This window comes from Schistocerca cancellata, chromosome 6 (assembly GCF_023864275.1).
Source record: "Schistocerca cancellata isolate TAMUIC-IGC-003103 chromosome 6, iqSchCanc2.1, whole genome shotgun sequence".
NCBI lineage: Eukaryota > Metazoa > Arthropoda > Insecta > Orthoptera > Acrididae > Schistocerca > Schistocerca cancellata.
This window is the reverse complement of record NC_064631.1, coordinates 421,784,029-421,811,422: the sequence shown is the minus strand read 5'-3', so window position 1 is coordinate 421,811,422 and position 27,394 is coordinate 421,784,029. Positions and strand designations below refer to the sequence as shown.

The window sequence follows — 27,394 nt, the reverse complement described above, 5'->3', positions numbered from 1 at the left end:
CAACAGTGCTTAACTTCAGTGATCTGAGGGGGACTTATGTGAGAATTATGGTAAGGCTATTGGCTATGTGGCTATCTACCTCTAACATTTTTTAAAAATTTCACTCAAGTTTTTCAAGTACCATGTCATTAATACAAATAATTATTCATTTGTTCACAGAATTCATCATGAAAGAGAACCTTTGGGGAAGTGGAATAAGTCAAAACACACATTTTCACAGAGAAGTAGTTGTTAGAAATCACTTCAGTGCACTGTATTAACAGTCAACAATTATGAAACTGATTTACAATTTTTACCCACAAGTGCAGAACTGGACAAAGTAAGATTGGCAGGATTGACTGATTCACAAGCTCCGTAGTGTCTACAAACCTTTAAACAACTGGCAGCTTTTTTAAATTCTTCTGGCTCCTGGTCTTTCATTGCCAATGACAGGCCATGAAATCTTCCCAAACATCTCAAAACACTGGCACAATGTTCAAAATCAAGACTTTCTGTTCGAGAAGCTGATTTGAACCCAGTTGGGCTTACATCCTCCATCACAATGAAATCATTTTCACCATCTGCAACAGCCTTGAAACACCTAAAATACAAAATATAATGTAAAAAATATAATAAAAGCTTGTGTGTCCCTACTTTTATTCTATGATTTTTTCTGTGCAATTAAGTTCCTAAAGGCACTGTACTGATCAAGTGAATTAATGTGAAAGAAGAGAGGAGAGATTTCTTTCTCTGCAAGCCCAGCTCTGTAGCTTTACTGTTGGTGATAACTCCATCTAATAACTCAAGAACATATTTCTGCATTACTTGTTTGGCTACATCATTAACAAAGTAATGCATGTGATATGAATATCTACTGTGATTCTGGCATCAAACAAACACAACTTATTATCTTGAATTTGATCAGATACAACAAGTGTGACTATAAAGAAAAGAATATAAATGTGTTATTGGTTTTCATTACAATATCTGGCATCAATAGCTGTATGCTCTGTTTATCAGTTTTGTATGGGCAACTACAGGACTTTCATGCAACATCTGTACATCACCCCCAAAGAAATAAGTATGAATGTTACTGGAAATTATGTTTTGGGACACTGTATCTGAAGTATCATCTTAAGTTATTCACAATCTTACAGAATAACAAACCTTTCTTCTTAGAGACGATGCTGTGGATGAAAATCAGCACTCGTCTATTCTCTGACTTGCACATACAAAAGGAGATGCTCCAGAGAAATGGGATGAGTAAGAAAAAAAAGCATTTAAAAACTATTTCTGCCTATTATAGTGACACTAACATCTACCAGAAATTACAGCACCCTCAAATATCAATAATTACTTCCTCATAGTGGCAGACACAATACACTTGCTAAAATTAAGAACAAACATGTGTGATATCTGCTCAAAATGCCATTAGGCTCAAAAACCTATAGCCTACAGAAATTACTGTTTCTTTGATTTTCATCCTGAAGACTAATTTGATGCAGCATATAATGAAACTGGTCAATGCTACACTCTCATTCTCTACTGAAGAACACAATACAACACAGTCCAATAAAACTTCACATACAATTATTTTTTATATTTTTATTTATAACTTACATGATTTTAAATCAAGTGCACACTTGTATCAGTATGAGATACACATGGAAATTCCACCTGCACCTGAATTTGGTTAGAGAATATTGTACAGATTTTGTAATTTTTTTAATTATATATTTTTTAATTTTCATTTTTTACATTTCCAATTATTATTATTATCTTATTATTACTATCAGTAGTATTGTTGTTGTTGTTGTTTACTGAAATATTTACAAAATGTCAAAAAGAATGTACAGTGTGAATGAACTATTTTTGTTAGTTAATGTTATGGTTACTATTTTCGGTGTAACATCTTTAAGGCAGGAGTTGTATTACATCAAACGTGTTTGTGTAGTGAGTTGTATTATGAATCTAGTGTCATTTGGATGCAATAGAGGCAAATAGTAATAAAATATGGAACATCACACAAGTAACCTGTGACATTTCATTTAATACTATACATAAAATTATACTTATTTATCCATGTATGTTATGAGACAACAAAATATCTGATTCTGATTGAACCCAGTAATCAATTTTGCAAATCTGTGCCCAGAACAAGAATGAGTACTAAAGGACAACCAACAGAAGATAAGAAAAATGAAATTTTTATGAAGTTCCACTTAAATTAATGATCAATCTAACATTTTTCTCTTTTTTTTCCCAGCATACTGAGAAAAGATGTCAGCAACAAAAATAATTTTTGTAAATTTTAATTTTTTTGTCAAAGTGAATGATGACATAAATTAGAAATTTTCCATGTTAGTCTATCCTGTGCAAACCTTTTTATTTCTGCATAATTACTGCAATCTAAATACATTTCAGCCTGTGATACTCCCATCCATTATCAAACACACTATTCCTTGATGTCTTAACAGTGTATCCTATTAACCAATCCCTTCCTTTAGTAAGTTGTGCCACAAATTTCATTTCTCCCCAATTTCATTCATTAATTATCTGATCTATTCATCTAACCTTCAACATTCCTCTGTAGTCCAACATTTTAAAAGCTTCAGTTCTCTTCATGTCTGTACTGTTTATCATCTATGTTCCACTTCCATACAGAGCTGTATGCCAGGCACATTACCAACAAAGAACTCTCTGTAACACTTAAATTTATATTCAACATTAACAAATTTCTGTTTTCAGATAGCCACTGACAGTTATTTTTCTACCAGAAGAGCAAAACATATCTACTACTATTAGTGCCTCATTTACTAATATAATTCCAGCAACATCATCTGATTTATTAACTACATTCCATTACCCTTGTTTCATTTTTATTAATGTTTATTTCATAACCTCTTTTCAATATACTATCCATTCTGTTAAACTGTTTTTCAAGCCCTTTGCATAGCTGACAGAATTCCAATGTCATTAGCAAACCGCATACTATTAATTTCTTCTCCCTGAACTTTAATTTCTCTTCCATGTCTCCTTTAGGCTGGTTAACAACAGGCCAGTAATCTAGTCAAGTTGTAAGTTAGTAACTAAAAGTGTCTGAAGTGTTGTTTAGTAAAGTTAGTAAGTAAAACAGTTTAATCATCCCAATGCATTATGTCGAATAATGGCCCATTAAGTAGCCCCTCCCACTCCCCCAGCTCACTTACAATTGGCACACCACTGGACATGTGTGAACACCATTTGTTTAGTAGTATGCATTATTGTCCATCATCATTCTGCTCTCTGTTTTCCGTCATCTGTTTCTCGGAAGTCAGCAAAATGGGTTGCTGTTGTGATGATACAACAGTTAAGCTTGTTTCTCTTTATGTAGAACAGGAGTGCTTGTGGGATGCACACTATACAAAAATAAAGCAGTCAAGGTAACCAGAATCAAAGAGTGGGAAAAGATGATGAAAACCCACAGCTTTCAGGAAAAGCAGATTAAAAAGAAAATAAAAAGCACGTAGTCAGTATTTATTCTTTATTTTTAGATTCTGAGCATTGCACTACAATAAGCATTTGATCTACACTGTACCATTAACTGTGCAGTACTAAAATTATCACATTGCATATTCCTAACAGATTCACCTACTTCCAAGAATTGAAGAAAATTAAGGATCAAATTTATCGGGGAGAGGTGTGGACCCAGTGTACATACCAAAGATTAAAAGGTTTAAGATACTGGATGTATGTCCCAGGAACTTAAACATGGAAACTATACAAAGTGAAAGCAATTTGGTAAGCCAGTACTTAAGACACATGTTTATCATTTATGCTTCAAAATAAGTATATAAGAAGTTTGAAACCCACTTCAGTAGCCACTGAAATTGTCCAAAAGCTGTCTTCTAGAAAATCACACATGTCTGCCAATAAATCGATCCTTCCCCTACTATTTAGGCAGCATACTGTTCCCAAATAGCATGGGAGTTGTGTGATCCACAATGGGCTGAATTTCTTGGTAGCTCTTTCAGAAGTACATTGGATGCTCCTTGCAAATCTCTTTGGGAGATCCATTTTTGTACCCAATTTTTCTTTTTAATCCTCACAGTTTCAATCTCTTCCTCCACCTCTTCCAGTATAACCATTACTGCAAGATGTACAGCTTTGTTAGCTATCGCTCAGAAAATCATGTTGCAGTGCATGCCTCAATAATAGCCAACAATTGACTGCCAGTTAAATCAAGTGTGAATGCAGACTTGCTTATTTGCTGTTAGCTCTCAAGTAGAGCTACTAAATCACTTGCTGCTTGACTACATTACTAGCCTTGTGTGAAGCAGCCTTGGGTGCTCAGCTGTTTCATCATTGTACAGATAGAGCTCCACCAGGGATAGGCTATAATGCTGTCTCACCCATTTCTCAACTACTGCATGCATTTCATGTCCTTTGACTCTTACATTTCCAGTGTGACTTGTGTATAAATCATAATAACCTTCTGCATCCTGTATTTTATCCCAGCTACTATCAGAATTGCAAATTATGTTTTATGGCCAACAGTTACATAAGCTTTCTATAAATCTACTACAAATTTTATAAATGTAAGCTTGCCTTTCTTCAATCTATCTTCTACGATAAGTCATAGGGTCAGTACTGCTCACATTTCTTAAATTACTCCAAGACCCAAACTGAACTTCCATGAGGTTGGCTACTACCAGTATTCCCATTCTTCTATAAATAATTAGAATACTTCACCAAAATGTTCAATACATAAACAATAAAACAGAGGAACTAGAGGTAATATTACAGGAGTATAGGCCAAACATTCCAGTAGTTACAGAACATGGGCTAAAAGAAAATCACATAGGAATGTACAACTTGAAGAATTATGTGAAAGTAGCCAGTTTTTGCAGAACTTCCTATAAAGGTGGTGGGGTTGCCATTTTTTCTAACTATAAATCAACTAAAGCCATAAATATAACAAAATATGCTATAGAATTGAGCTTTGAAGCTACAGCACTGGAAACTAAAATTGCTGGGAATTTATGTTGTGTATTAGGTTTGTATCGATCACCAAATGGTATAATCAAAACCTTCTTTGAACAGCTGGAAGATATAATCCAACACCTCTCAAAAACATATGCTTATTTGATAATTATAGGAGATCTGAACATAGACACAAGTAAAAATACAGACAATACTAAGACCCTATTGGACATATTGTGCATATACAACCTAAAAATAAAAATAGATAAACCAACCAGAGTAACAAAGCATAGTGAAACTATAATTGATCATGTAATAACAAATATTCCTACATGCTATTGTGACACACAGGTAATAAACTCCACATTAGCAGACCATTTTGCAATCATGATAGACATAAATATAAAGACTAGTGATTCAGTGCAGAAGATATGGGAGATGAGAAGACAGAACTACCCACATAACATAAAGCTGCTAAAAAAGATGTTAGAGGCAGAAAACTGGGAAACAATATATGCAGCTAAAGATGCAAACACCAAATGGAACCAGTTTTTTTCTTTATTCAGTTATTATTATGATGTTACATGTCCTGTTAGTAAAAGGCTTGTCAGACAGCAACAAAAAAAGAAAAGCTGGGTGGCTGGAGAAGTAATGCATGCCAGAAATAACCTGAGAGTGTATTATGACCTCTCCAAACAAAAAAATACTGAGGCCTACAACACACTATATAAAATAAAAAAGAAAGAGTACTGTAGTTTTATCAGAAAAACTAAAGCATCATTCATCAGTATGTCTATAGATAAGGGGAAGAACCACTCAATAGGTTTATGGTCGTTCATTAATGAAGAGAGAGGAAAAGTAACAAATCGGGCGGAGGACATCTGCCCACTGATGAGTGGGAAAAGCAACGCAAACCCTCTAGAAGTAGCCAATACTTTTAACAGATATTATATTACTGTAGCAGACGAATTAATAAGTCAAAATAAAACAAATGCAGCAAGTAAATTGTTAAACCCCCCACATACAAATCATACTATGGTTTTCATACCTACAATGGATGCAGAAGTGTCAAACCTAATAAAACAACTTAAAATTAAACATTCATCTGGCTTGGATGGTGTCACATCACATCTCATAAAAGAATGCAGAGAATGTATATTAAAACCATTGACACACATGCTGAATGCTGCGATAGAAGAAGGTATATTTCCAGATTCACTGAAAGTAAGTAAAGTGAAGCCAATATTTAAGAAAGGGAACAGGGATGAATTAGGAAATTACAGGCCAATATCATTGATCTCAGCATTTGCTAAAATCTATGAAATGATAATAAAGAATAGAATTGTAAGTTTTATAACAAAGTACAGTATACTGCATACATCACAACATGGTTTCAGAGAAGGGAAGTCAACAAAAACAGCATCAACAGATATAATTGAGCACATTCTTAATTTACTTGACAGGCAACAAAAGACTTGTGGGATTTTTATTCACCTATCTAAGGCATTTGATTGTGTGAACCACTCAAAATTAATGATGAAATTATATCAGTATGGAATTAGAGGAAAATGCTATGACATACTTAAATCATACATTACAAATAGGAAACAATGTACAGAAATCAGACATATTAGTGGGGGAAATATAACAAACTACAGATCAGAATTACAAACAGTTAAACACGGTGTGCCGCAAGGGTCTGTGCTTGGGCCAATACTATTTATACTGTACGTAAATGACTTCCCTAGCTATATAAATCAGAAACTTATAATGTATGCTGATGACACAACAATCATTTGCACAGCTGACACAAAGAAGGAGCTTGAGAAGGAAGCACTCCTGACTATCGAAAATGCAAATAAATATTTAACACAAAACAACCTGTTTATGAATCAGTCTAAAACAATGAATGTAGTATTTCAGACCAAGCATAGTGAAAATTATAATATAAATGTTAATATAAATGGAAAGACTATTAAAGAAGTAACCAGCACAAATTTTCTAGGAACTATAATAGACAAACATTTGGCATGGGGGGAGCACATCGATGCACTGTGTAAAAAGATAAACAAACAGATCTTCATCATGCATAAAACAGCTAAGACTGTGGATGATAAAGTCCTCAGATCAATGTATTATGGACTTGTCTTCCCACATTTGTCTTATTCAGTTCATATATGGGGAAGTGCACAAGCTGGCTACCTAAAAAGAATATTCACAATTCAGAAAAGGGCAGTGAGATGCATTGCTAAAATACCACCAAGACAGACCTGTAGGTAAGCTTTTGTATACTATAATATTATGACAGTATATTCACTGTACATATACCAAAGCATAATGGCGGTAAGGTCAAGTGATAAACACCTCCTAAATAAAGATGTACACAAACACGGTACAAGAGGAAATGAAAATTACTACATGATAAACAGAAATCTAAAACTGTCTATGACTGCCCCAGAAGAAGCAGGCAAAAGGTTTTTTAATAAACTCCCCAAAATCATTAAAAAAGAAACAGACCTAAAATGTTTTAAAAATCATTTGAAACTATATCTCACAGAGAAATGTATATACAGTTTGAGTGAATACTAAGATGGTGTTTAATATGTTATATCATTACTGAAATGTATCTTTTAAAATTATCATGTATGTTGTTTGGATTTGTGTGTACATATAATGTGAAACATGTAATACCTTTGTATGATTATGGACTATTTCTGTTTAATCAATTGTTTCATTTATATATAATGAAATCAAGTTTGATGTTAATAGCCTATTGTATGACACACCCAATACTCTCAGCTGGATTTTCAGCTGGAGTCCATGGGCAAAGAATAAATAAATAAATAAATAAATGTGTGGCAGTATTTTGCAACCATGACTTGTCAAACCGATAGTTTGGTAAGACTCACACCTGCCTTTTTTTGAATTGGTACTTTACCTGCCTCATACATCTTATGTGCCAGGTGGAATATTATTGTCATGGTATGTTCTCCTAAGGAACTCAATAACTCCCGACAGAATATCTGGTATCCAGCTCAGTGGAAGTTGAATACTCACAGGAGGTACTGGACCTAAATGGTTGTTAGAGGGCACAGTCCTGCTGTAGCACTGCACTCACATAGTGAATGTGCCACTCATGTCACCATGTGAATATGCCAGCCAACAGTGTTCCTTGTGATTGACATAGATACAGCTGCCCATTGAACCATCAGTCAGCTCTGTACTCATGTGTGATATTGTCAGTTGCTGTCATCACTGTATTACACACTATTGGATAACAACCCCATTTGGTACTTTGCCTTTCTCTCTGGTCACAATTCAGATTGTATCGTTCTTTGGTCTTGGCCTGTTCACATCATTGTGGCAAAAGTTTCTGCTTGGCACTTCATTGGTTACATAGGTTGCTTTGCTTTTGTCCTTGTCTGTGTCCTGTCCACCATCAGACAGCCATGTTTAGCTTGGTTATCTCTTGGTATTGTATTTCTCTTCCACTGGTGGGCTTTCCACCTTGTGGCTTTAGCTGTTTCTCTCCTGAGTTCTGATGCATGCACTGGTATCAAGTTACTCATGAATATAGCAGAGTGTTGTCTATTCCAAGGGTGTTGTTTCAACTTAGGTCTTTAGTGCACTCTCAAATTCTTTTTGCGGTATCATATGTCCCATCTCATTGTGATTAACTTCCTCTTCCCTTTCTATAATGTTGTCTTCAGGTTTGTTTCCCTTGTATAGCTATTCTTTATATTCCATCTTTTAGCTTTCTCTTATATTTTCTTGATAGATTTATAGACATGTATGCTTCTACAGCCTTGCATTTCTTTTCTAGCCATTACTACTTTGCCTTCTTGGACTTCCTATCAATCTCATTTTTTTATGTCTGCATTCCCCTTTGACTGCTGCATTTTTGTATTTTCTCCTCTTGTCAACTAAATTCATTGTCTCATATGTTATATAAAGATTTCTACTGGGTGTTGTCTGTTTGCCTATTTGGTACTCAATGCCCAGTCAAAATCTTCAGACAGTTTTACATCTGCCATCTCATATTCATCTACTTCCTCTTCTCTTGCCATAATACTGTCTTGATGTTCATTGCCTGTATATTCCTTTCTTTGTTCAGTACTAGCTTTCCATCAGAGTTTTAGTGGCAGAAGATTAGGGTGGCAATCATTAAAACAAAGACATTCTTCATTGGGCGAGATCTTTTCATGACATTTCAATTGCCAGCTTTCTCCTCTGAATAAGAAAATTTTATTTTGATTGGCACCTACATAGGGAGAAATGGACACACAATAAATAAGAGAAATCAGAGCTGGCATGGAAAGATTTAACTCTTCATTTTTACAACGTGCTATTCAAGAGTGGAACAAATGCGAAAGAGTCTGAACCGCTCTGCCAACCACTTCAATGTTAATTTCAGAGTAGTCATGTAGATGAAGCATTCTTAATATTCATAAGGCTGTTTCTCTTTCCCCAAAAGTTTCTACAGACAGCTCTACATCTCTCCTTGAGCCATATCCACTTTCCCATTTTACACTTCCTGTCAATCTAGTTTTTTAAGAGTATATTTTCTCTTTTGCCTGCTCCACTTCCTGAATTTTTATATTTTCCTCTTTTCTTCAGTTCAATTGAATTCTACATCTACATTTACACTCTGCAAACCACAGCAAAGTGAATGGCAAACTGTACTTCCCATTGTACCACATATGATCACTTCTTTCCATTCCATTTATGTATGGAGCATGGAAAAATGACTGTTAAAATGAAGTGTGTGTTGTAATTAATCTAATTTTGTTTTCATGATCCCTACTGGAGCAATATGTTGGGGGTTGTAGCATATTCCTACAGCCATCATTTACATCTGGGTCTTGAAGCTTTGTATGTAGGCTTTTTCGGGATAGTTTGTGACTATTTTCAAGTGTCTGCTAATTCAATTCTTTCAGCATCTCTATGACACTCTGCCACTTTGTAACACCTTCAACAATTTGTGCCATTGTTCCTCGTATACTTTCAATATCCCCTGCTAGTCCTATTTGGAATGGGTCCAACACACTTGAGCAGTATTCTAGGATGGATCATACAAGTGATTTGTAAGCACTCTCCTTTAGAGACTGATTGAATTTCCATAGAATTGTACCAATAAATCAAAGTCTGCCACCTGCTTTACCTAGGGCCGAGTCTATGTGAGCGTTCAATTTCAAAGCTCTACGATGTCTTATATCTAGTTATTTGTAGGAGTTGGCCGATTTCAGGTGTGAGTCATTGATACTGTAGTCATAGGATACTATTTTTGTTGTTGTTGTCTTCAGTCTGAAGACTGGCTTGACCCAGCTCTTCATGGTACTCTATTTTGTGTATGCCTCTTCATCTCTGAATAACTACTACAACCTATATCCTTCTGAATCTGTTTACTGTATTTATCTCCTGGTCTCCCTTTATGATTTTTACTTTCCAACATTTCCCCCCAAATACTAAATTGGAGATCCTTCTCAGAATGTGCCCTATCAACCGATCCCTTCTTTTAGTCAAGTTGTGCCACAGATTTCTTGTCTCCCGAGTTCCATTCAGTACCTCCTCATTATGCGATCTACCCATCTGTATTAGACATTATATTGTAGCACCAAATTTCAAAATCCTCTGTTCTCTTCTTGTGCGGACTGTTTATCATCCATGTTTCATTTCCACTCCTGTCTACACTCAATACAAATACCTTCAGAAAAGACTTCCTAACACTTGACTCCATAATCAATGTAAACAAATTTTTCTTCTTCAGAAATGCTTTTCTTGCCGCTGCCAGTCTATATTTTATATCCTCTCTACTTTTACCATCATCAGTTATTTTTCTGCCTAAATAACAAAACTCATCTACTACTTTTAGAGTCTCATTTCATAATCTAATTCACTCATCATCACCTGATTTAATTTGATTACATTCCATTATCCGTGTTTTGCTTTAGTGTACATTCATATTATACCCTCCTTTCAAGATGCTGCCCATCCTTTGTAGCTGTTGTTCCAACTCCTTTTCTTGTCTCTGGCAGAATTTCAAAGTCATTGGCAAACCTCAAAGTTTTTATTTCTTCTCCCTCAACTTTAATTCCTACTCCAAATTTTTCTTTGGTTTCTTAACTGCTTGCTCAATGTATCAATTGAAAAACAATGGAGATAGGCTACAACCCTGTCTCACTCCCTTATCAACCACTGCTTTCGTTTTGTGCCCCTCAACTCCGCCTCTGAAATAGTTGAATGTACTACAGTGGTGAGTGTGGGTGTAGTGTCTATCTTGCTTATGATGATGTGTTCACTGTGCTGTTCATATTGACACCCACATTCCTGTTTTCTTATACATTATCTAACTTACTTCTGCATTACTCCTACTTTATTTCTTATTTATAATCCTGTATTTACCTGACCAAAATTCCTGTTCCTCCTGCCACAGAACTTCACTAATGCTCATTATATCTAAATTCAACCTATTCATTTCCCTTCTAAAATTTTCTAACCTACTTAACCAATTATGTGATCTAACATTACATACTCTCACCTGTAGAGTGCCAATTTTGTTTCTCCTGATGACAACATCCACCTGAGTAGTCCCTGCCTGCAGATCTGAATGCAGGACTATTTTATCTCCAAAATGTTTTACCCAAGAAGAGACCCTCATCATTTAACCATAAAGTAGAGCTACATTCCCATGAGGAAAAATTATGGCTTTAGTTTCCTCCCATTTTCAGCTGTTCACAGTAAGGATACTATGTTTTTTTTTCATTCTGTGAAGTGCATAGTTTTATGTTTTTGGACATTTAAAGCATGGAGGCAATCATGCATGACTCTGAATCATGTTAAAGTCTGATGGAATATTTGTACAGCTGTTTTCAGACAGTACTTTATTATAGATACATTTAACATCTGAAAAACAGCCTGAGGTTACTATTAGTATTTTGAATATCACTACTGCACAACATGAACAGCAAGGGTCCCAGCACACTTCACTGGGGCACATACAAAGTTACTTCTACATCTGTCAATAACTAACCACCCAAAATAACATTCTGCATCCTCTCTAGCAAAAAATCCTCAATCCAGTCACAAATTCCACTTTATTTCCCACAAAACAGCACTTTTGATAAGAAGCATAGATGTGGCACTGTCACTAACTGTCTGAATTCATGGTTGCCAGGATGTCATGTGAGAAAAGGACAAGTTGGGTTTCACATGATCAGTGTTTTTTTGGAATCCATGCTGGTTGGAATGGAGGCCATTCTGTTCAAGACACCTCATTATGTTTGAGCTCAGAATGTGTTCTAAGAGTTGGAAAAAATGTACATAAATGATTTTGGATGGTAATTCTGTGGACCACTTCCACTACCCGTTTTGTAGAAGGATGTGGCTTGTGCTTTTTTCCAACTACTAAGCATAATTTTTTTGTTCAAGGGATCTATGGTAAACTACAGTTAAAAGAGAAGCTAACTTGGCCAAAAATTTTGTATAATGTCTGATAGAGCTTCGCTGAATTTTAGTGATTTCAGCACATTCTCAACACTCCTGACACAAATATTTAGGCCACTCATCTTTGCAGTGGTGTGAGAACTAAACTGGTGTAATACTCCTGGATTTTCATTTTGTAAAGGAACGTTTGGAAGCTGAGTTCAGCATTTCTACTTTTGCTTTGCTACCCTCAGTTTCAGTTCCTGCCTCATCCATGAGTGTCTGGACACTAACTGGTATCACTAACAGCTTCTACACTTGACCAAAATTTATTTGGATTTTGAGAAATATCCTTTAATAATATGCTGCTAAGTAGTATTTGAAGGCTTCACACATTACCCTCTTGAAAGTCAACTCCTTAAGCATTTCCTTATCTATAGCCTTTTGCTTTGTTTTGCACCAATTGTGCAGTAGTCTTTGTTTCTAGGCTGTGCCAGCATCATGTCTCCCCTGTATCCTTTCTTCCACGAGTGCTAGTTGCAAAATGTATGCAGGAGAACTGTGATGTCTGGAAGGCAGGAAATTTGATAATGTGAAGGCAAGTTGTTAGCCATGCTTGGATAGCTCAGACAGTAAAGCACTTGCTAGTGAAAAATAAAGAAAGGTATCAGGTGGGAGTCCCACTCCAGCACACAGTTTTAAGCTGCCAGGAAATTTCAAATCCATGCACATTCTGCTGCAGAGTAAATAGTCATTCTGAAATAGTCAAATGTTAAAAATTCCACTGTTGATATTTGTATAGGACTTTCTGATGATATATTATGGAGTGCAGCTGGAGAGTAGTATGCAGGAATAAGTTCACGAAAATTATTAGTGTGTACACATCTTGTGTTAATTGTTCGCAAAAATTATTTAAGTGTACACATCTTGTGTTAACTCAGTCAAATGGAAATGTTTAATGGAATAAAAGCTAAAGCAGTTTTATTTTTTTATGCCTTATAATTTTTCATGAAACTTGTTCTCAGTCATCCATTGATATAATAGTTCCATTTTCCCATGTTCCAAATCTTTCCAGTGCACAATTATGTAATGTCAGTAATACACAAATAATGCACAATACATACCTTGGAACTTCAAGAAATGGTTTCTCTGGATTCTTCCTCTTCTGAAATTCCAGCAGCTTTGCCATAACCTATGTTCAAAATGAAGATCATGTAAAATTAGTAAGATCAGTTACATCATACCAACTCCATTTTCTAACAAAATGAGTGTTTGGTGTTGGCTGAAGGTCCTTGAAATATATGCATAAACAAAATGCAGCAGAGAGCTGCAGAAAAAATAAGTAGTAAAGTGTGTGGGGTGAAAATGCAGCAGAGAGTTATGGGTTCACTTTGAATTACATTGTTTGGCACTGAGAGGTTATAGTTATTCCCAAAAAGAATCCGCAGTTGGAAATATCAGCAATTATCTTACCTGTGGGCTAGTCATGGCAATCAGTGTTCAAACAAATGATTGTCACAAGAATCACAGGACAAAATAGGTACATACCTCAAACTGCTCTTTTTGTTGCTGCTAATAACTTTTGGATGCATCTCATACAATAATTTTAAAACAATGGAAAACAATGGATATCTTGTTGCCATTTCTGTGTAGCATTTAGCTTTTAAAATGTATTATTTCTTTATTCTATGGTAGAAAATATTAATTACTATCATTAGTATTGTGTAACAACATTACAGAGGTTGAGTTTACATGTTTTAGATGACTTGCAAGAGTCAGTTTTCATCCAGAGCTCTTTGACTGGACTGCAGAAGTACATTGTTTTGAAAGATTTATGACCTGCAGACATACAATGATCAAAAAGAATGCTTAAAAGATCATATTCATGCTGCTTTAATCAGGAGATGACATTGGAAATATGAAGCAGCAGCAGACAGCCAAAAACAGAGAATATTGAGGTATATGGTACCAACATCTGCTACTTGTGAAGTACAGATACGTCTTAAGACATTTTGTCAAACCCTTAGTGTCACTAAGAGAAGAGTACAAAGCCTTCAGCAAAAAATCATGTTGAGAGCATGGATGTGTGTGACAAATGACATGGCAGTCAATCAAAAAGAGCTGCACAATGGAAGGAAACAAATTAAGGAGTATATCTCTTCCAGCCTCTCTCGAAAAAATCAGTATTTGAGATGCAACAATCCCAATAAAATTTACCTTTAACCAGTTTTAAACATCACAAAAGTGTGTCAGTGATTCAAAGAAAAGACCTGTTTCTCATCGGTGGTTTCATGAAATATTCAACGGGGAATTAAATCTTTCTTTTGCCTAGCCAAAGTCAGATACATGCTCTGTTTGTAACTCCAAATGCACTAATTTAAGAGTCAGTAAGAACTCTGTGCTTAGAAATGTCATTAAGAAATCGTTAGAACTTCATCAATGCCAGTCAGAAGCTTCTCAAAGCTGCATGTTGAGTGATAGGATAATGCAAAACATCCTAATATAAGCATCGCATACTCTCATTTACTTACAGTAACTGATGTATATACCCACTCTAACACATTCACAAATGTATTATAGCACACAACTAGCATGTATGAACTTGGGTACTCATTTAGAAGATGATAACAGGGTCTACATAAAACTGTGAAATGAATCTGAAGGAGATCTTGGTTCTAATGAAGTAGCTGACATTGTATTTGACTTTATCATGAAAGGCCTAAATACTAACAAAATAAGCTTGTGTTATGGTGCAAAAACTGCAGTGATCAAAATAAAAACCAATTTCTTTTGGGAATGTTTCTAACTGTAGTTCCAAAAGGAAGATTAGATGAAATTGTAATGAAATTTCTTATTTCTGGTCATACCTGCCCATCAAGAGACAGAAATTTTAGTTAGACTGAGAAGGTTGAAAAGTGTTCCAATCCTTTGACAAGAAGACAAATAGTGGAAAGTATAGGCAGTGCACAGATCAAAGATCTAAGAAATGAGTTTTTTCGATTGTTGAAGTATTTCTAAAGCCTTCAACACCAAAAAAATCTATATGTAAGTGAATTGATGATGATAATGGTATCAGAACGGATGTCTGGTGCAGTAGACATGAAAATAGTGTACTCTGAAGTGAATCCATGCAGACTGATCAACATTTTGCAGACAGACAAACCCATGAATGACTTTAAAAATCTTAGTGTTGAATTTGAGGAAACGCCAATTCCACTGTCACAGGAGAAGAATGACATCAATCCTTACTTAAAATGAGATGCTTTCTTCGAAGAACTACTGACTAACCATTGACCTACGTGTTAAAAAACTTATTCAGTTTTGAACAAGTACTTTGAATTGGTGCTTTGCTTATATTCAGTGCTTATACCTTTACAGTGTTATTATGAACAAATCTGTTTAATTGCCTTTAAGATAGTGTGTTTCCTTTCAACAATCAAGTTTGATTATGGTTTAATGTGTTATATTCTACTCACTAATCTCAGTCTCAAGTGCAACTTCATTTGGACTTATAACATTCTGACCTGCACAATAATAGGTACTTATGACATTTTGGTAAGAATAGAAGTTACTATTGCTTTAATTTTTGGTGTTACATCAGATAAAAATTGTTTCAAGCTATTTATCTCACAATGATGTTCCTTGTCTTCCAGTTTTTGGAAAAATTTTTCTTTCTCCTGTAAATTTTACTTCATGGTACTTTCAATGTTATGGTTTGGCACACTTCAAGCAAACATCAAGAGCTATGGACTACTTTACATCTGTATTGTACATTTTTAAAAAGAAAAAAGTTGTTGTTTTTCTAGAAGACATCTAAATGGTGTCCCAGAAATGTTGTGACAAACTTTAGGTTATTGTAGAAGGTGTCCTGAGGAACAAATTGAGGATAGGAAATCATGTCTGAAAATGTCATCCAGTGACACTGCACAGTACTTACATTATAGATGCCAGAGCCTGTCCTAGACTACCCCTTTGGCAGAAAAGGAGACTTTGTAATCTGACAGATTGTAGATGGGACATCTCGCAATGTCGATTGTTATTCAGTGATTTGCGACTGAGTGCCTCAATTGCAGCGGAGAAGATAGTGCTAGATGCTGTGTAGAAAGGCCTTGTCTCCTATGAATGTGGTGCTCTGTTGTCTTGGTGGGTGATGGTTTCGGGCTTCGGTTTCCATCCCCAGTTTATTTTTCCCCTGGAACCCTCTGAAGTCTCCAGTGTTTTTTGGTGCACAGGAAAAAAATAAACTGCAGATGAGAAAGTGTCCTAAACTGTCATCCACCAAGACAACAGAACATTGCAATCATAGGGGTCAAGGCCTGTCTATGCAGGAGCTAGATTACCTTCTCCACTGGTGATCACGGCAATCAGTTATGATCAGTGAGTAGCAAACAGCAATGCGAGATGTTCCACCTATGGCCAATCAGCATGCAAAATCATATTTACTGTCAAAGGTGTGGGTCAGAGGCCGGAACCAGTGCCTGTAAGTTCAATGCTCTGTAGCACCATTAGATGAAATTTCTGGACATAGGTTCCTATCCCCAATTTTTTCCACAGGAAACCCTCTCCAACTCCTCAAAGTTGTAATATTTCTGAGACACCGTGCATAAAATATAAAACAATAAAATATTACTAATATATTCCAGCCCTACACTGTGAATTGCTACTTGCAAATCATTGAAAGTGTTGTAACTTTTCATGCTTTTTCGTCTCCTCTTTGGCATCATACCATGTTTTCTAGTAATTTGACAATTTTTTGTGTAGCTCTGACTAAAGAGACATTGTCACAAAGTTTGAGCTTGTTGATTATCATTATAATACTCTCATGCCCATAAGTTTAAGGATCTTCAACATTCACAAAACTCTATCATAGCAACACTGTAGTGCCTAATCTTTGATATGACAATACAAAGGCTTATATCATATAGCACACCAATAATAGGGTACTTCATGTGCTTGCAGTTTCCTGTGTGGACAGGCATCTTGGTTATAATAGTTCTGACCATGTCTAGCTCATGTTGGGTACACAGTATTCAACTTGTAGGGAAGATGTTTCTCACAGTGAACACGCCCTAAAAGAGATCTCTCAAGTTTTCTCGGCATGATTGTTAACAGTGTGCTTTCAGGTGTTCAGCTGTGCTGATGGTTCCATTCTTCTGCACAATATTTTGACAACTGACCAGGGTACATTTTGACCAGGGTACATTTGCATGCATGGTACCTAAACTGCAGCCCAAGGGTCCACACCACAAAAATTTGAAAGAGTCTTTGTTTCAGTAGGTGTAGTGTGGGCCCTTGCAAAAGACATAGACCTAATTATTTTGTATGGGCTTATTCAGCTGATTTTCTCAGTGGACAACTGATATGAATTAAATTAGCATTCACTTCTCAAACCCCACACTCCCTCATCTCAAATTACCAGTGCTCAGCAGTCAGATGCATAATACTTCAATGGGGAAAACTGGCAAGACTTTTAAAAGAAATGTTATACATTTTCGGCAGTGTGAAGTGGGTTTGATTTCTTGGAAAGTCAATTTAATCCATACCTCATTTCATCCACACCAGAATCTGTGATCAGATCTGGATTCTTGAGCTAACTGAAGCTGAGCAATGCAACTTTCATGTAATTTTATTTGTTAACATGATATTGTGGCAAAGTATTGTATTTTAATTTCATATATGAAAATTTTGCCTTGTTGTTACATTCCATTTGATATCCTGCATTTGTAACAAACATGTTTACTTCTAGTTCTAATATATTACACAGGCTGATAAAGAGTGAAGCACCCAGAAGTCAATGTTGGATGTAAATGTAACATTGTGCATGTACAGACCACCAATGGGTATATAGATGATTAGAGTTGCAATTCTCTGCAACAGGAAGAATGGTTACCACATTGCATTTGTGTTGTTCATGTTTAGCGTTGTTACCAGCCTGGTCGTGTACGTAAGGCACATGAGCAGTGTCAGATGTTGAGCGATCACTGTGAAGGACACATTAGAGACAGTGTTATCAGCTTGTGACAGAGTTGGAAATAGGCATCTTTCCAATTCTGCCAGCAGTTGGCCAGCTGATCAGATTGTACAATATCCAGATCTGTTGACCTTTGGATGTGACAGCATCGTGATGTTGGACTGCATAGGAATGTGAAAGCAAGGATACTTGTCGTCACGTTTCCGGTTGACCACATCTGACCACCACAAAGGAGGACTGTCCTATTGTGCATGAAGCACATTGCAATCCCTTCACAGCTGTGTCTGGTATCCGAGAACAAGTAATTGACTCCCTGCAACATTCTGTGTCATCCTGCACCATTGATCAGAGACTAGCAGCAGATGGACTAGGAATGCATAGGCATTAACACCACAAGACAAATGTCTGCATTGTTGCTGTGGCTGGAATGGAGACATGGTGCATGGCCTGTTGATAAATGGCATCAAATTGTGTTCAACAGCGATGAATTGTAGTTCTTCACTACCCTGGACTACCATCGTCAGTGAGTATAGCAGTGACCTGTGGAGAGCTCTCATTCTTCCATTGTTTGGGGAGGCACAACAGTATTACTCGTTGTGTTGTGGTATGGAAAGCAATCGAGTATGACTTCAGGCCATGGCTGGTCGTGACGAAGGGAACTATGATGGTGCAACAGTATGTCATGGACACCCTGTGCCTGCATGTGTTACCTCTCATGCGCCTGTATTATGTTACCATTTTTCAACAGCACAATGCTCGTTCACACAACACATGGTTATATGAACTGTCTAAGTGTTGTTGAGATGCTCCCGTGACCAGCAAGATCTCGAGATCTGTCCCCAATAGAACATGTATGGTAACAGCTCGGATGTCAATTCTGACTCAGTGTCAGTTTCAAGGATTTCAAGGACCACATCAACCGCTATGGCCTGGCATCAGGAGAGGATACAATGGCTTCATGACACCCTTCCCAACCATATCAGTGCATACACCAGGCCAAATGTGGTGCAATGTCATACTGATAAGTGAACTGAAATTGCCATGTTCTTTGTAAATGTAACTCAATTTCATAGTCACTGAAATAATATCACATAACCTCTCAGCCCTTGAAGTTTCATTTCATTTCCTCCTCACTTTGTGGGTACCTCACTTCTTTCATCAGGCAGTGTACCACATTTTCAAAACTGAAATATTGACTTTTGCATTCTCATAAATCTCAACTTATTGCACTTTAAAAATATACATGGCTATTCATAACAATGTCAATAAATTTTGTAGAATACCTTAAAAAGTTCCATTCTTTTAATATCATAAATTCATTAAATCATAAACTCTATAAATAAGTTTGATAAAAGTAAATAATAAATCTTAAATAATGGATAATATGCTTTTAATCTGAAAATGCTTTAAAATTAAGTTTTTCCAATTTAGTTGTCACAAAATTTCTCCTGGTAAGACCAGTCTCTCAGGTTCAGTCTTATGATCCACAAATCCTAAATATGGCCCTATGACTGGCCCAGTTGTCCTCTTCAGGTGCTTTGAGCTGTGTTGTTGCACATACTCACTACCTGGACTCCAACCAGAATATGAAATAGTGTTGATGTTGTATCACTATTTACAGCTGAATTCGACTCCTGGTCCTTGCTACAGCTTTTGCTGCTCATTCATTTTTTGAGGACCACGTTGTTATTCTGTCAAATGCACATTCACCTAGCATCTTACAGCTCTTGTTGATGAGGTGACCAATGGGATCTTAATAAATTGAGTGCTGGATCCCATGTCTTCTTAAAATGAAACCTCTGCTCCAGCCTATTAGATTTTCTGACTTCTCTATTTTGTTGCACTCCTTACTTGTACTGCACATTCGCCCCACAAAACTGATTTCTTCATGTTTTGTTTAATGACAATACTCAAGGCAGTGCTTGGTGACAGTTTATTTGCTTGGTTGTTTTAGTTTTGTGTGATGTTTATGTTTCTTGCACCTATCCTTGACTGTTCTAAAAGTCCATCACAAGTAAGGCATGCCACATTCACAAGGCTTTTAGAGAATTAGACCATCATAAACATTAAAAATGAGAATTTTTATCTTTGTTAGTGGAAGTGAAATACAATTAATTCCATGTTTCTGTAGGAGTCTACCTATCTTTCTGGAGTTTTATCCAGTATACAGCAGATAAGCAATTAGTGGCTTTTCTTATATCCAATGTATTTTGCTCATATCAACAATGATTAAGAGCCTTTTTTGTCATGTTAAAGACTGTGTAGGTCTGTGACATGTGGGGATTACCACATTCGACAAGAATGATGCATGTCTTATGGGGGGAGGGGGGAGAGCAAGCTATTAGACTAATTGAAGAGAGGTGCAGGAACATAGTGACATACCCAACTAACACAATAAAGCAAGCCAGCTAACATCAAGTTTTGCCTTGTGTACCATCATGAAATTATATACACTGAGACTAGTGACGGATGTGCTGCAAACACCAAGCTTCTGGGAGAGCATGATTAAGGAGTCCAACAACATAAAAAAGTAAGAAAACCTAATAAGCTTGGACAGAGATTTGAATTTAAATGAGACTTGGGATCCAGCACTCAGTTTATTAAGATCTCACTGGCCATCTTATCTGTCAAAGCTGGAAAATGCCAAGAGAATGTGCATTTTACAGAATAGCTGTGGGCTCCAAAAAACATATGAGCAACAAATGAGCATTAAAAGACATGGCAGCGGCTGGAGTTGAACTTGGCGATAAACAGCAGTGTAACAAAAACAGTACTCCACAATCTTGTTGGAGTTGAGGCAGAAAGTACTTATAATCCCAAAGCTAACAGTACCTAACAAAGAAAACTCTCCCAATTGTCACAATTACCTGTGACTGTACCTGAAACCATCCTATAAATACATCTTGATTATTTTGTGCACAGATGGATTGATAGCAATTGGAGTCCAAGCAGTCATTGCCATCTGAGTCATGAATGTCACTTGTAACACCATTTCACAGCTATGGAGTGGAATCTTAAAATGAAGAAACATTCAACAGCAAAACATTCAACAACTCAGCATGAGAATAATTATCTCACTTTTATTATCCAAAATCATTTGACCAGTATAAGGCCTGCTGTAGCTAGGGACCTCATTAAAGCCTTTTGATGACTCGTCCCATCCAACTAAGCATTATTGGTTTGTAGAGGTTTCCCGGAATGTTCAATGATCAGCGTGCTTTGTTACCCAAACACAAAGGTAGAATCTAGTAGCTTGCCCACTGACTGTATCCAGAAACAGTGAGGCAGTATCCTGTTTATACACAAGTCACAGTTCAGCAATGCGAGTGATTCTCACTATCTGTTAGTTTGGCATACTGCAGGGGCACAATACCAACTCGTAAATATTGTGGGAAAGGATCTAGCTGGTGGCGCTAGTGTATTAGAGTGGTGAGTATGCACATCACTGGCTATATTCCTTAAAATCACAGTGGTAATTGTCATCTACAAGAACGACATTGTCCGGACTTCAACATCTTTCAGACTTTTGCATGTTCCATGTAGAACTGTGTTTCATCTGAAGAATTATACCGCATGACCAGCTAGCACTGGTGGAAGGGTACCTACAACATTATGAGTATCACATTCCACAGAGGATAAAGAGATTGAATGAGCACATGAGATAAAATAAATTATTTGGTTAATTATGGGAGACAAACTTTAATTGTGATGAAGAACTGGGATTCAATAGTAGAAACAGGAAAAGGAAGACACAGGAGTATAACATGGACTGGGGAAAAGGTTTGAAATGGAATGCTGCCTGGTAGAATTTTGCAAGGATCTTAATTTAATCATTGCTAAACACATGATTCAACATTCATGAAAGAAAGCTGTATACACGGAAGAGACCTGGAGACATTGGAAGGTTTCGAATAGATTACATAGCGGTATGAGAGAGATTCCAGAACATGGTTTTGGACTGACAACTATTACAAGGGCAGATGTGGACTCTGGAGATAGTTTATTTGTTACAAACTGCAGATTAAAACTGAAGAAATTGAAGAAAGGTAGCAAATTAAAGAGTAAGCTGAAATGTACCAAAGGTTGTTGGGATTTTCAAAGGGAACATTAGGCAATGACTGACTGCAACAGGAAAGGGAATACAGTAGAAAATGAAAGGGTAGCTTTGACAGATTAAATAAAGAAGGTGGCAGAGTATCAAATAGGCAAAAAGGTAGGCCCAGTAGGAATTCAGTTTATGATGATTACCTGACATTTTCAGCTGTATTGGGGGAGTCTCAGAGTCAAAACATAGTTGTTCTTCTTCTTACAAAAGTCTATTTGCACAGATCACATAAAAATACACAATGATTATTGGTTTTTAGCTAAATTTAATCACCACCTTCAGATCATTTGTATAGGGAGAAAAAATTCTATACAAATGCTCTAAACATGGCAATTTAATTTTGCTGAAACCAGTAATAATTTGTATTTTTACATGATCTGGGTGAATAAACTTCTGTAACAAGAAAAAAACCATGTTTAGAACTCAATTTAACTGAAGAAAAGAGGAAAATATAAAATGCAGCAAGTGAACTACTCAAAAGAAAAGATGCATATCTAAAGTGACAGAAAGTGCAACATGGGAAAACAGAAATGGCTAGAGAAGAAATGTAAAGCCAAAATGAACCTCTACAGAAAAGAGAAGGAGTCCTGTGAACATTAAATGTGGTGTCACCGCCAGACACCACACTTGCTAGGTGGTAGCTTTAAATCGGCCGCGGTCGATTAGTACATGTCGGACCCGCGTGTCGCCACTGTCAGTAATTGCAGACCTAGCGCCACCACACGGCAGGTCTAGAAAGACGGACTAGCACTCGCCCCAGTTGTACGACGACTTTGCTAGCGACTACACTGATGAAGCCTTTCTCTCATTTGCCGAGAGACAGTTAGAATAGCCTTCAGCTAAGTCCATGCCTACGACCTAGCAAGGCGCCATTAACCATATCTGGAGAGAGTCTCACTTGTATCGTCAATAGCGATGTACCACAATGATGGATTAAAGATAAGTATTAGACAAGCTACGTACTTTTCTTATTAGCATTCATTACTTATCCTGTTCCAGACTTCACGCCAGTCGGCGTGAGTTGACGCGTGCCCTTTCGGTAACCTCACCCTGTGTCTATACTGTCTTGTCTAGACACAACATTAAAAACTCAGACAGAAAGCTAGTACTAAGCAAAGAAAGGAAGGTTGACAAGTGGATGGAATATATAGAGGGGCTTTACAAAGGAAATTACCTTCAAGACAATACTGTGGAACAGGAAGCAAACGAAGATCAGATGGGAGATACGAAACTGTGAGAATAATTTGACAGGGCATTGAAAGAGGTAAGTTGAAACAAGGCATCTGGAGTAGAGGCCATTCCCTCAGAACATATTGCCACAGAACCATTCCACCCAGTACGTGCAAGATATCCAAGCTAGACAAAATACTCTCTGACATCAAGAATTTAATAATTTCAAATCTAAAGAAAGCTGGTGCTGACAGCTGTGAGTACTACAAAATCATCAGCTTAAGAAGTCATGGTTTGCAATATACTAACACAAATTCTTTACAGAATAATGCAAACATTAGAGTATCTGTAGAAGCTGACCTCGGGGAAGATGAGTATGGGTTCTGAGGAAATGCAAGATATGTGAGGCAGTAGTTCACATGTGACTTATCGCATAAGAAAGACTGAAGAAAGGCAAACCTACATTTGTAGCATCTGTAGATTTAGAGATAGCAGTGACAGTGTTGACTTGAATATGTTATTTGAAGTTCTCAAGATAACATTGATAAAATACAGGAAGTAAAAGTTCATTTAAAATTGTTACATAACCCAGACTGCAGTTATAAAGAGTCAAAGTACATGAAAGGAAGGTAGGGGTCGAGAACAGAATGAGATAAGGATGTAGCCTTTCCCCCATTTTATTCAATCTGTACACTGAGCAAGCAGTAAAGGAAACAAAAGAGAACTTTGAAAAGGGAATTACAGTTGATGAAGAAGAAATTAGAATTTTAAGGTTTACTGATTACATGATAATACTGTCAAAGACAGCAACGGACTTTAAAGGTAAGTTAAACACAACTGATAGTCTTCTAGAAAAGAGGATATATCATGAACATCATCAAAGGTAAAACAAAGCTGATGAAGTTAGTTGAATTTTATCAGGGGTCACTGACAGCTAGATTGGCAGATCAGATACCAAAAGTAGTAGATTAGTGTTGCTATTTAGGAAGCTAAATGACTGATGATGGCCAAAGTAGGGGCGATATAAAATGTAGAGTGTCAATAGCAAAAAGGGTGCTTCTGGAGGAAAAAAAAAAAAAAAAATACAAAAGTAAGTTCACAGAATAGACTTTCATTCTTTAGTAGAGTGTGCACTGATTTGAAACATCCTGGCAGATTAAAACTGTGTGCCACACAGGGACTTGAATTCAGAACCTTTAACTCATGTGGGCAAAAGATGTACAGATGGAGCTATCTAAGCATGACTCACAATCTACCCTCACAGCCATTCTTCACAGAAGTTCTCCTATATACCTAGGCTGTGGATAAGCCATTCCTCTGAAATATTCCTTTTTCCAAGCATGCTAGTCCTGCAAGTTATCCAGGTGAACCGCTTTGGGAAGTCTGAAAAGTGGGAGAGAAGCTCTGACAGCAGAGGTAAAGTTGTGAGGGTGGATCGTGAATCATAGGTGAAGGTTCTGAATTTGAGTTACAATCTGGAACAAAGTTTTAATCTGTCACAAAGTATCATAAAGTTAAATGTCAGTAATTCTTTTCTGAAAACATTTAACTTTAGTGCAGCTTTGTATGGAAGTGAAACACGGACAATTAACAGTGCATACAAGAAGGGAGTTGAAGCTTTTTAAAAGTGGTACTACAGACAAACGCTAACAATTACATGGGTACACCAGATAACTAATGAGAAGCACTGAAATGAATTGGGGACAAAAGAAATTTATGTAACAACTCGACTAAAGGAAGGGATCGGTTCACAGGACACACACGGGCACCAAGGAATAGTCAATCAATCTGTAGAGGAAGATAAAGGCTGACTACAGTATGGGTGGACATTATGCAGAGATAAAGCAGCTCACACAGAACAGATTAATGTGGCGAGCTACGTTAAACCAGTATTTGGACTGAGGACCACAATGACAGTGACAGTAAAACAACAACAAAATAGTGGCCAACTAACGCCCTAAACCAAATTCATTTGAATATGCACGGGTCGCTCTGGATGTGCATCCTAATACTGCCACCACCAACAAACGTTGACCTCTAGAGAGTAATTAGCTAGTTATATGGGCATTATTAAAGTCATACTGAATGGTGTGATCCACAGTTTAAGGAGCCATTGTGCATTCTTTACTGTCATGTGACAGTGCCATACCCATACTGATATTTTGCATGCCACCAGTGAAGGGACACCATACACAGTAAATATGCTCCATGGGTCTCTCTGATTCCTTAAATCAGGCATGAGTTTATTTCCATACCTGTGTATTTATTAATTTCTGTTAGTTCTCAATCTCTCATACATTTCAATCTGGTGGTGTTATCAAATTTTCCTTAGTTTTCTTGTGTCTTTTTTTCTGGAATTGCAACTCTTTCCAGAAGCTCTTCCTCAACGAGTATGGCTTAGCTTCCATGTTACTGTCTCATAGATTTTCCCCTTTTACATGGTAAAATTGTGTAAATACACTTGTCTTGGTTTAGCTCCTTGGATCAACAAATCCCTCTCCCCTCCCCCCATATATGCATTAAGCAAGCACTCATCCTCACATATTTTCGTAACTTGCTGTATAGCAGCATTTTCACTGAGTCCTATTGACAATAATATTAGTAATACTACTACTACTACTACTACTACTACTACTACTACTACTACTAATAATAATAATAATAATAAGACTGACCTAATCCCTCAAAACCCCTGCCAAAAAATTTAGACGTTACATTACACGAAAATTGAGAATTTTTTAATATTATACTTACCTTCTCATAGAAAGCTGTCTCATTTTGAAAAAACTCACATGACCTGAATGTTTTCCTACGTCCAATGTTATGAGGCAAGCTTTTAACAATCAGTGCAATAGAATATTGTTTCTTACTAACAACATCTGAACCTTGAACTGCTAAACGTGTGATAGTACTGAGATAACTATCTCCACAGGCATCCCTTCGAAACAGTGTATACTGACCAAGTTTTACTTCACTGTGACCAGAAATTTCTTTCAATATATCAATAAGAATATTTTCAGTGAATTTTGGAGAGATTTTTAACAGTTCTTCTGGAGTGCCAATAATAGATGACATGTCGGCAGTCTGAAACACATTAAAAATAATGATCAATAAATATGCAAGATAATTGCATACTCAAGCTATCATACTGTGATCACCTCTACTTATGCATATTACAGTGTAAATACTATAATACAATTCATTTTTGTTCCCATTTTAAGAAAAAGAGATTTGTTTACTGAAATGGTTGTTTTTGTCAGCCATCAACATCCTTCAATTTACAAGTGTATTAAACATTTAATTCAAACAGTCAATGAAGCTAAAAAAACTTATTTAGCTTATTTTAGAAACAGTGTATTCTATGGCCACAAAACTCAGTCTAAAAGATTCAAAATAATTGAATCACCTAACTTTTTTACCTCTCCCTCCTTCTTAAGCCTTCCCTTTCTGCTAAAACCATTGCCAATTTTTTTAAACTTAATTCATGTCTCTAAAACAAGAGAAACAGGCCCAAAACTGGAGAAAATTATTAAATGACAGAGAATATACATACACTCCTGGAAATGGAAAAAAGAACACATTGACACCGGTGTGTCAGACCCACCATACTTGCTTCGGACACTGCGAGAGGGCTGTACAAGCAATGATCACACGCACGGCACAGCGGACACACCAGGAACCGCGGTGTTGGCCGCCGAATGGCACTAGCTGCGCAGCATTTGTGCACCGCCGCCGTCAGTGTCAGCCAGTTTGCCGTGGCATACGGAGCTCCATCGCAGTCTTTA

At 36.7% G+C, this 27,394-nt stretch overlaps 1 protein-coding gene across 7 annotated transcripts in view; it reads right to left on the bottom strand.

Annotated features, from left to right (window-relative positions):
* LOC126191015 (uncharacterized) overlaps positions 1–27,394 on the bottom strand; it is a 99,001-nt gene that overhangs the window by 15,151 nt on the left and 56,456 nt on the right. For all 7 annotated transcript variants that reach the window (XM_049931712.1, XM_049931711.1, XM_049931713.1 and 4 more), the window contains 3 exons: positions 26,364–26,693; positions 13,488–13,555; positions 370–580 (listed from right to left, as the gene is read on the bottom strand). In XM_049931712.1, the coding sequence (XP_049787669.1) occupies positions 370–580; positions 13,488–13,555; positions 26,364–26,684 (600 nt within the window). In that variant the 5' untranslated portion in view covers positions 26,685–26,693. The remainder of the gene's footprint in view (positions 1–369; positions 581–13,487; positions 13,556–26,363; positions 26,694–27,394) is intronic.